The 11,504-nt window shown below is 42.4% G+C and overlaps 1 protein-coding gene across 1 annotated transcript; it reads right to left on the reverse strand.

Annotated features, from left to right (window-relative positions):
• Window positions 1-4,329: 4,329 nt before the first annotated feature.
• On the reverse strand, window positions 4,330-10,901 carry LOC119365345. Its single transcript, XM_037630964.1, has 5 exons — window positions 10,473-10,901; window positions 6,692-6,988; window positions 6,372-6,590; window positions 6,134-6,262; window positions 4,330-4,784 (listed from the first exon to the last, which is right to left on the reverse strand). Exons 1-5 carry the CDS (start codon window positions 10,719-10,721, stop codon window positions 4,548-4,550), a joined length of 1,131 nt encoding a protein of 376 aa, XP_037486861.1. The 5' UTR covers window positions 10,722-10,901; the 3' UTR covers window positions 4,330-4,547.
• Between the last annotated feature and the right edge of the window lie 603 nt (window positions 10,902-11,504).

Consider the following 11,504-nt stretch of genomic DNA (forward strand, 5'->3'; position numbering starts at 1 on the left):
AACCCAACATGTACCTTTGGAGACACCTGTAGAGCACCTTTATAATCACCTAGTTACGTTGTGATGTTTGGTAGCACACAAGGTGTTCCTCTGGTAAACGGGAGTTGCATAATCTCATAGTTGTAGGAACTTTGTATAAGTCATGAAGAAAGCAATAGCAACATACTAAACGATCAAGTGCTATGCTAACAGAATGGGTCAAGTCAATCACATCATTCTCCTAATGGTGTGATCCTGTTAATCAAATGACAACACATGTCTATGGTTAGGAAACATAACCATCTTTGATTAATGAGCTAGTCATGTAGAGGCATACTAGTGACATTATGTTTGTCTATGTATTCACACATGTATCATGTTTCCGGATAATACAATTCTAGCATGAATAATAAACATTTATCATGATATGAGGAAATAAATAATAACTTTATTATTGCCTCTAGGGCATATTTCCTTCACCCCCCCCCCTCCCAATCCGCCCCTGCTTTTTTCCCTTTCCGAGCCTCTCGTAGAAGCAAATCTGTGCCTCGGAAAGAAGCAAATCTGTAGCACTCGCGAAAGCAAAAAACATATTTTCACCGAATCTAACCTATGTCTCCGCAAGTAGCATATCTGTGCTTGTCTTGGAAGCACAAAAAATATGTTTTTTCTTTTCTCTCCGAGAGGCACATCACGGAAGCAAACCTATGCCACCACGAGAAGCAAATCCATACCTCTAGCGAAAGCCAAAAAAAAGAGTTTTTTCTTTCCAAGAGGCGTAGCTGTTCCTTTCAGGGAATCATATATGTGCCTCCATGAGAAGTAAGTATGCCTCTCGCAGAAGGAAAAAAAGTGTTTTTCACGCAAAAAACGCTGGTTTTTTCTCCAAAACCTAGGGAAAACCCGTCAAAACCAAAAAGCCAACAAAACACAAAAAGTCTCATCTGAAACACAAAAATGCGTACATAAAGATTAAAAAATAAAATCCCATGGGAGCGCCAAGCACGCGACACGTGGCGGCGGCCGAAGCGTGCCAAATGGGGAGCTCTCAACCCACTAAAAGTGATACTTACGGGGCTCCCGCAAAGCTTACGCCTTGGTTAGTAGCTCCCTTATGGCTCTCTTATTTTTTCTTTTGAGCGGTCCCTATGCCTCTCTTATAGCGGGACCTAGAGTGCTCTTGCATCACACACCTTCCTAAATGGGCCGACCCAGGCGCGCGGGAGGCCACGACCTCTTTATATATTTGATGTTTTTTGTTTTGTTTTTATTAATTTTGTTTATACTTTCAAATATTCCAAGTAAATATAAAATAACACCTTACAGAAAATATTAGAAAAAAATTATTGACCAAGCATTTAAAAAACATTAATTGTGTATCAAAATGTTCTCTTGTATTCAGAAAATGTATACAATACGTGTGAAAAACTTGATCATCTATTTTAAAAATATTGATCAAGCATTCGGATAAATGTTAAAAAATATGTCAAAATGTTAATTTAAGCATTTGAAAAATATTAAATGTGTATAGAAAAAATGTTGACCGCGTATTCAAAAAATGACAAACTTGTATTTCAAAAGTGTTAATCAAGAATTTGGAAATTTTAAAATGTGTATAGAAAACAAATGTTGACCACCTAATCAAAATATGGTAAACTTGTATTTGGAAAATGTTAATCAAGCATTTAAAAAATGTTAAAATGTGTTTGTCATGTATTCAAAAAATGTTAGTCAAGCATTTAAAAAATGTGAAATGTGTATAAAGGAAATCTTTCTCATGTATACGAAAAATATATACAACAGATATACAATGTGTAAAAAAGTTTTCATGTATTTAGAAAATCTTAATCAAGCATTTGTAAAAATGTTCAACAAGGATTAGAAAAGCATTACTCATGCATTCGAAAAATATTAAATGAGTATAAAAATATCGTTGACCATATTGTTAAATGAATTAATCTTGTATTTGAAAATGTTAATCAAGCATTTAAAAATGTCAAAATGTGCATAGAAGAAACTGTTGAGCATGTATTCGAAAAATATTAATTTTATACTTGAAAACAATTAATCAAGCATTTGAAAAATGTTTGTGTACAGAAAGAATGTTGAGCATGTACTACAAAAATGTTAACCAAGCATCTATTTTTTTAATGTGTATAAAAAATGTTTCTCATGTGTACAAAAATGTATACCAAAATTATAAAAATGTGTGTGAAAAAAGTTTTACTGTATTTAGAAAATGTTAATCAGGAATTTGAAAAACAAATTAAAAGTATTTGAGAAGTTTTACTCAAGCACTCAGAAAATGTTAAAGGTGTATAGAAATACCGTTGACCATGTAGAAAATCTTAGATATAAAAAATGATAACCAAGCAACAAAAAATATCAAAATGTGTATAGAAAAAATAATGACCAGGTATTTGAAAAATATTAATCTTATAATTGAAAAAATGAATCAAGTATTTAAATTTTATAAAACTATGCATAGAAAAAATGTTGAGCAAATATTTGAAAAATGTTAAACTTGTTTTGAAAAATGGTAATTGTGTATTAGAAAATATTTTGATGTATACGAAAAATGTAGAATGAAAATCAATAGAAACAAAGAAAAGCGGTGAAAATTAAAAAGAAACCAAAGAAAAAAGAAAGAAAGAAAATCCAAGAAACAAGTGCAAAAAATAATGAAAACCGATAAAGATACAAGAAAAAAATCCATTAAAAAAAGAAAGAAACAAAAAACCAAAAGAAAAGAGAAGGAGAACGAGAACGAGAATGAAAAGAAAAACTGATGAAAGCCATGAAATAAAAAAGAGAAAAAAGAAGTATAACAATGAAAAGAAAATAGCAGAAGAAATAATAATAAAATCAAAAAAATAAAAGGAAACAAAAAGACGAACGAAACATCAGCGAACGTCCGACAATGAACGAAACGAGTAACACGCTATTGGGACGGCGTATACTGGTGCACTGTGCAGGAAAGCTTAGGTGGGAGGGATGCTAGTCTCGCGTTAAGCGAGAAATAGCTTTCGCACAAAAGAAAGGAGTGCCAAAATCATTACTTAAGGGTTACCCTTGCTAAGGTCACTCTCACCTTCTCATGAGCAACTTGTTGCAACTCCAAGTTTCTTTTTTTCATAAATTATTTTATTCAAAACGTTTGTCTCTTGAATCTTGCATCCAAATCCCGAACCATTTTTATCATTGGATTTCTCGTGTTAAGATTTTTAAACTAAATCCCATGATAATAGGTTTCGATAAACTTTTTTTTACGAAAAAATCAAAAAGAAAAAACTGAAGCCGAAAGCACATTTATTTAATTTATTTATTCCTTTTCGAGAAGCACTTTTGCGCTTCTCGTGGAAGCAAATTTGTGCTTCTTGCGAAGCATACAATTTTCTTTAGGAAGCAAATCCGTACCTTCATGAGAAGCAAATATGTGCTTTTTGCGGAAGCACATTTTTCTTCTTCTACGTGCTTCTTACGACAACATCGTTTTTTTCCTTTCTTGTGCTTCTCGCAGAAGCAAGTATGTGCCTACATAAAAAGCAATCACATATTTCTCACGAAAGCACACATTTTTCTTTTCCAAGAAGCGCACTCACGGAAGCAAATATGTGCCTCATAAGAAACAATTATGTGCTTCTCGTGAAAGCAAAAAAAAGTTCATTAAAAAATCATGAATTTTTCTCTCCAAAACCTAAGAAAACCGGGTAAAATCAGTAAGCCAAGAAAAGAGGGAAGATCTCATCTAAGCCTCAAAAATATGTACATTTTTTCAAAGAAGCGTCCAGCACACAATATATGATAACGGCTGAACGCATCACTTGACGTGATCTAAAAGCATTCAAAATGACCCTTGAAGATCCCACGCAACGGATTACCTTGAGTTTAACTTTGCTCTTAGGGAGTGCTCCTAACCATTGCTCCGTCTCAGTCTTGGTTGAGTCCTATCCGGCTGACGTTTAGAATCCCGTAAAGCTCTCTGGTTTAATTCTGGTTTGCGAAAAACCGGAAGTACGAACTGATCCACAAACAAATGCGGGACTCTGTTTAGAAACTTGGGGGTCCGGACAGATGCGGAAGGTTTGAGAGTCTTCGCCAAGATGCCTTAGGCTACATCGAAAAAAATCGAAGTGAAATACAACATCGTAAAGTTTCACAATGCTACTCCCTTCGTCCCAAAAACTTGTTTAATGACACGTCCGTATTTAGATAAATTTAAGAAAAGTTTCTTCTTTTTTCATTCCTTTTCAATCCATTTCAAAATAAAAAGCAAGGTTTTTGAGAATTGGACTTGTGTGGCACGTGCACGATTGCTAGTTCTTCACAAACCTACAGTTGCGAGAGACATATCTCAGCCCTACACTTGTCCCTTCTGGCAAGCAAATCCTTATTTCATCACAAATCACCGAGCAGGTTACAGACACCAACAGTATGCATATAATTTCAACCGTCTCAGGTTGACGTTACAGCCAAGAACGTCACGTTATTGCAGTGTGATCAGGTGGATTCCGGCATCGATCGCAGTTACAGCGTCAGCGGAAATTGTTACTCTACCAAACATGTGCCTACTCGCTCGGCGACGACACCGTGGGCGACAACGGCGACGGCGACAACAAGGTCGACGAAGTGGACATGGGCTCGTGGAGGACGGTGTTGGTGGAGACCGCGATGGCGTTGCCGTCTAGCTGCAGCATCACCGCCCCGAGGATCTCGGTGAGCAGCTTCTTGAACTCGGCCTCGTTCACCGCCTTCCCATCGTCGGCGTTCGCCATCTTGAACGCCTCATTCACCACAGCATCCACCTGTGCATTTTTTATGGAAGATTGTAGACCATTTGAACTTTATCCAACACTAGTAAGCGTGCACATGCAACGCACGTCTCAAACGTAAATCAGGTGAGATTCACATGATAAAAAAATTAAATGTTTTTAAAAATATAAATCAAATGGATACACAATGTTTGATGTCGCTCAAATTTTATTTTCAAAAGTGAGACACAATAGTGGCTATGTTGCTGCATAGAGTAATCGCAGGAAAATATTCTCATTTAGATAAAATCAGCAATTATTTATTAATGCAGTAATATAGGCTTGTAGGAATTATCAAACGATTAATTAAACTCTGGAATAGCAATTTCTTCATGTCCCAATTTTTTATTTCTAAAATGCATCAGAGGAAGATTGGTTGATAGATGAAATTGCAGATAAAAATTTTTTGACCCGCCTCCAAGGGCCAAAAGTGTAGTATTAGTCGTGCAAATTGCAGAATGCCCCCAAATCGAATTAAAGGTTCACCTGATTGATTTGTGATAGACCTTTGGTGCCCTCGGCTGTGCACGTAGGAAGAACTGCAGGAGGTCCTCGACGGCCCAGTAGGATGACGGCAGGAACGGCAATGACGGCACCTCCTGGGCCACGGCCGATACTGGTGCCGCCCTAGGGACGACGGCAGTTGGCGGCTTGGACTTGGAGGACGTCGGTGGTGGGTTGTTGTCGGCGTGGGTGTTACGAACGGAGCTGACGTCAACGCGGATGCCAATGGTTGCCAGAGAGCATGCCCTGGACCATGGATGGAGTCGTCGCAGTAGCGGTAGAAGAGCGCCTGGCCTTCAGGTAGAAGACGATGGCGGCGACAACACGTGTGTTCCCAGAGGAAGACGAAGCTCCTCGCGCTTCCCCCATCGTGGCTAGCGTGCATGATGGCGGCAGGTGGCTCGCGATTGGCTTCCTAATAGGATGGATGCGTCCGAGATAAGTTTTTTAATAGGATGGATTTGTCTGAGATTAGTTTCCTAATAGGATGGATGCACTTTGATTTAATTTTCTAGAATATGATGAATCCGTGATTATTAGTTTCCTAATTGCCTAGGCGTGGAGTTTCGCATTTTCCTTCACGGTGAAGTACAGTCAGTCAATGTAAATTGCTAAGTGCACACAGAAAATGGTTTAGGTTAAGGCTAACCGTTAGATTGATTTTAGTGGGCCTAATCGTGCGATGGTATTGGATCTGTGTACGCTTTGTGGGGTGTGCTTAAAGAAGTTCTTGTTTGATTGTTTAATAGTAGTTTAGACTCTGAACATTCTATTTCACATTTACCAGCTTCGTATGGAATAAATGATTTAGTACATGGAAATGATCTCTTCTAAATTACCTGGTCAACAGCTCCATATGGTGGTAGATTTACTGAGGCGGCCAACTTGTCAAGCGCGACGCGAAGGTACTTCTTCGATGTTCTATCTTTGTGTTCCTTGGGTACATCTACCCAGACGGAATCCAGCAGCTGGGAGAGAAAAATTGCATCGATGTGTATCGATCAATATCGTTTAACTAAATACAATTTCCATAGATAAATTCGAACTTGTGAAACATGTATCTTAGTATGAGTATACCTTCTCGAACTCGAACTTGTTGGACAGTATCTTCCTAATGCCAGCCCCATCAAAGGTGTTCTCAGTGTGCGCCACAATTATCGGGCGCTCCTGGAGTCGCCGGGCAATCACTCCCAAATACTTCTTGAATTCTTGGAAGAAGACCTCTTGCGATGCCGGTCGGTCGAGCTGATCTGCTGGCAGTTCCTGCAATGCAGGTTCAATGACCTTCTCCATAACCTATCACAAACACTCAATTGTCAGCAGACGCACCACGAGCCTTGTCAGACATGAACTATTATGGTTGCAACTTTTGTTGTGAAACTGCACAAAATGAATACCAGAGAGTCCGAAGCCGGTGGCATGCCGTGATCGACCGTCAGCTGCCGAAGAGCGGCGGGCAAACATTGTCGCAACGACGCATGCCCGGACTCGATTTGAGAGAATATGGCGACCGCCTCTGCTTCGTACGCCGTGCTCTCGACAAACTCATTCAGGTCTTCCCCGTCCATCCTCAGGATCATGATTGGGTCCCTCTTGAGCCCGGCCGCCATGCCGAGGAGTATGTCGGACAGCACGTGCTGGAACTCCGGCTTGCTCACCGAATCTTGCTTCCCGTGGGTGAACTCATTTAGAACCTGCACCGCATATCACACATCATTATATCGGTAAACTTAGAGCATCTCTAACAGCCGCCCCAAACGACGCGCGCGGGGTAAACCCAGCTTTTAGCGCGCGCGGGGCGGTTTGCCGCGCTCCAGCGGCCACGAGAAACAAGCACGCGGGAACCGTTTGCGCGCGCACGAAAAGACGCCAGCTCGCGCGTAAGATTTGGCGCGCCGCTTCGCGCGCGCCTATAAAAGTGTTGCGCGCGCCACGCGCCTTCTCCACGCTTCCTCTTCTCCTCTTCCTCTCTCTCTCTGCCACGCGCCGCTCCAGCGCCCCGCCACCGCCGCTCCGCCATGCCGCCGCGCCGCCGAGGAGCGTCCGGCTACCGCGGCGTCCGCCTGCGCCCCAACGGCAGCTACTCCGCGGAGATACTCCGGCGAACTCTGGCTCGGCCTCGGCTCGTACGGGACGGCGCGCGAGGCCGCCCGAGCGTACGACGCGGCGGCGTGGCGCCTAGGCCGGCCGCGCGGCCAGATGAACTTCCAATATGTGTACACGCTCCAGCAAGCGCTCAACCTCGCCCCTCTGCCTCGTCTGAACACGGCGGAAGACCGTGCGGAGCACGCCGAGCGGCATCGCCGCCTCCTCGTCGCCCAGGAGGACGAGCGGGTCATGGCGGAGTGGCGCCAGCGCCACCCGGAGGACGTCGCCTACAAGCAGGCCTACTGGGCAAGGCGCCGTGAGGAGGACACGCGAAGGCGCCGCGCGACGCGGTTGGACAAGCGTCGGCGGAAGGCGTTGGCGAATGCGCAGTCCGACCTCCTTGCAGCAGGTGGGCAGTCGTTCTTCACGCCAAACGATGAGCGGTGACTGGACATCTGGCTAACTACCTCGGACGACACCGCTGAGAATGATAATGGTAATGATGATAGCGACTTAAAGTAATTTTTTTAATGCAATCTATGTTTTTTATCGTTTATCGTTCTTAATTTAATGCAATCTATGTTTCGGATGTAAAATACCTTTGTATTGTTTAAAATCTATGCAATCTATTTAGTTTTTTTAAAATTTCTGTTTTCTCAATGCCTACATTTCTAGTTTTTAGAACTAGCGCGCGCTGCATTTTCGCGCGGCTGCTATAGCGGGCGCAGCGCGCCACGCCAAACCAGACGATGGACCAGCGCTAAAGCTGTTTTTTGCGCGCGCTGCATTCGGCGTATGTTGGAGATGCTCTTAGCGCGCGAACATGCTGCAGCCTGTCATGGCACGCGACAGGCTGCCAGCCGTTGATCCAATTAGCTGGTCGTGCGCGCCATATAGAATGCTGCAGGTGATGATGTCGTGCAATGTGGCAAAGGTACAGCGCACGTCACTGTGTGGGTGTTCGCCGTAACGATGTCGTATATTTTTTCTCATTACTTTGAGCAGATAACATCCCGTATAGTTTCTTAATTATCCGCAAAAAAGTTAGTTTTCTTAATTAACGGGTGCTAACTTTGAGCACAGTTAAAAATTGAGGAACCAACAAAACTCAATACACAAAAATGTTGTTACCGTAGCTGTTAAAATACTAGTAAATTGTACACACAAGCACGGCATTAAATACATAATAACATGGAAAAATATGTTCCAATACTTATGAGTTTTGCTTCGCTACACCCTTAAAAGTTTGCACGAATCTTAAAATTACTTTAAAAGGCTATCGAGCAGATAAATGTATTGAATTGATTATTTGAATACAAAAGACTATATTATCGTTTTTTATTCAAGGGATACCTTCTAATCTCCACTTTTAATCCACCTGTGGCCTGTATGGAAATCTTTTCTAGGGGGTGTACCAAAGCAAACTTCGATACTTATTTCCTTTCCTAGGATACAAGATCCAACTTGGTCTAACCCCTCTAGAATCCAGATTGTTCTGTGTCTTTTTTTTAGAGAATCGGATAACCATGTGGAAAGATGCTTCTAGAATAGTCGAGATGATAGATATGATAGAAGGTGATGTGGGTTGAAAACTCTATCCAACCGATGATAATGTTTGCGCATCAAACGGCTAATATTTTAAGTTATTGGCGAGATCGGATGTTTGGCTCTCGATCTCCATGGAGGCAATTTTTCTGAAAAAAAAATTCAAACTTTTCATTTTCAAAAAAATCTGAAAAAAAATTGTGCAAGTAAACCAGGATGTTATGTGTGTGTGTGTAAAATTTAAGGATAAAAAACCTTGAAATGAGACCTGTACAAAAAAATCATGACATGGGAGGATGAATAGTATTATGTGTGAAAAAGCCTCAGATTTTTCATTTTTGAACAGCCCTCATTTCAACTTATTTTGCCCTGAAAATTTACACACATGTCCGTTATGCCTTCATGTATGTCCGTGTTTTTTCAGGACTTCTTGAAACATAGAAAATAAAAAATTTGATGGAATTTGAAATTTTCAAAACCGAGCTCCATGGAGCTCGGCCTCCAAAGACAACATTCGGTTATTGGACACTATATAATGGTATATATAAGTGGTATAGATGTGTGGAATATCTATACTACTATATAGTGTACGAGTTTTGAATAGGAGCGGGCCATCAATCCTAACCATTTATGTCCTACATCCAACGGCTGAAAATAGTGGGATTCGCAGTGAACAGTGCATGGTTGTTGCATCCATCATGTTCTAGAATGAACCGCCTGATACTTCTCAAGAGATGTGGCCCAAGCTGATTCCTCTTGGGCCAGACATGTTGTAGCTTGAGATTGGCAACGAGTTGAGCCCAAAAAATGGTTTCGAGGGAGAAACGTAAAGTAAAGTTAAATTCATTTTTAATTCTTTTCTTTATTAACATTTTTTGCAGGATTCTTTAATTAAAAATTGTGGGGATTGCATATATTAATTCGTACTTTCTTTATAATATAATTTATTTCAGCATCTACAAATTAAGAATTTTTTGCTTTGAATCAATCAGTAAGTCTATGTTTTTCCCTACCAAAACTCACCCCATAAAATTAAAATGTGCATTGCACGTGCATACAAACTAGTATGTATACGTGTTAGGCTGACCAGGTTCTCTTTGCAGCCATTTGGAATCCCAATTGAGTATCAGCAACCACGTGCCCTTCTGCATCATTCCAGAGACATGAAACGTGTCCAAAGACGCAAAGTACTACTAGTACATTGCTTTATGCTTATCTGCTACTCCCTCTGTCCCAAATTACTAAAATACATCTAGATACTACATCCACTTCAGTGAGAACTAATTCCGGACGAAGGGAGTAGTAATAATAGCATGTCACTACACATCCAGAACTTCCTAGACGTATTGAATGAACTGGACGACGGACAACAACGTTGGCTACACAACGAGCAGCCACTTTTACCAACGATTGCATCTAGTTATGTCCAACTACAAGTTTTATACTTCTATATTGTATAAAACAAAACTATTAGAAAACTCAAAGTCTTTGAACGGTGAGGATGACACACGTCAACATACGGAGGGGAGTTGCACTTTTACATACCTCGGAGTAGATGTGGTCCGCCTGCGCCGACGACCCCCTCGCCGGCAGCCCGATGGCGGCGCCGATGTCCGCGACGGCGGGCTGGAGCTCCGTCAGCGACAGCCTCCCGTCGCCGTCGGCGTCAAGGTGCCGGAACTTGTTCTCCACGAACTTCGCGAACGCCTCCTTGCTCTCCACCAGCTCCCGGATGTCCGACCCGTCCAGCACCTGCGCGTTCTTCCTCCTCGCTTGCTGCTGCCCGCTCTGCATCGCGTCGAGCTCCTTTATATCACGGTGGGAAGGAGAAGCTCCAAATTGCAGCAATGGCGGCAGGTCCCTCGTGAGCACGACGCTGATGGGTGTGTCTCAGGATTAAGGTGGTCACAGGCTAAAGTAAAACTACTTGTTTCTAGCCTTTTGCGTGTGAGACTGAGTGACGATGGCGGCGGATCGGCTTGCCCTGTACTAGTTGGTTGGTCTTGTATTTATAGGCCCGTGATGCCTGACTAGCTCTGGTTGTTGGACGGATAAGAGGGTTGTGCAACGTCACCCGATGGGAATGAAAGGCGGGGGGCACGTGTGAGGACGCGCGGCGACACATGGCGCGTGTACCCTTTTTTATGCTTTTGCCGTCGCTTCTGGCTGGTCGGTGCTTGTTCTCTACAACTTGTGTACCTTCTAAAAAAGGAGAAATTATTGCCACATGTTGCTCTGATTTTTTCTAAAAAAAATCAGAGAAATACGGAATTTATTTCCTAGGTAATAGGATTAAAATCAACTATTTTTAGCACCTACGGCTGGACGCCCCCAACCCATCCGCTCGGCGCCTGGGAGGGCCGCCCGGTCACTACCCGGTCGCAAAATTTTGATCCAGACGGACGTCTCAAACAGGCGTCAAACGTCCAGGTTGACCGGCATCCCTGATATCCAGCCCAAACATGGGGAGGATATAGAGCGTCCGGGCATGCCCGTCACGTCGGGCCCAGCCTATGCTAATCCATTCTAGCCCACATATATTCCTCCCCATCTGCTCGCCGGACCAAACCCTAGCCA

The sequence above is a fragment of the Triticum dicoccoides genome, chromosome 2B (assembly GCF_002162155.2).
Source record: "Triticum dicoccoides isolate Atlit2015 ecotype Zavitan chromosome 2B, WEW_v2.0, whole genome shotgun sequence".
In the NCBI taxonomy this organism is placed as follows: domain Eukaryota; kingdom Viridiplantae; phylum Streptophyta; class Magnoliopsida; order Poales; family Poaceae; genus Triticum; species Triticum dicoccoides.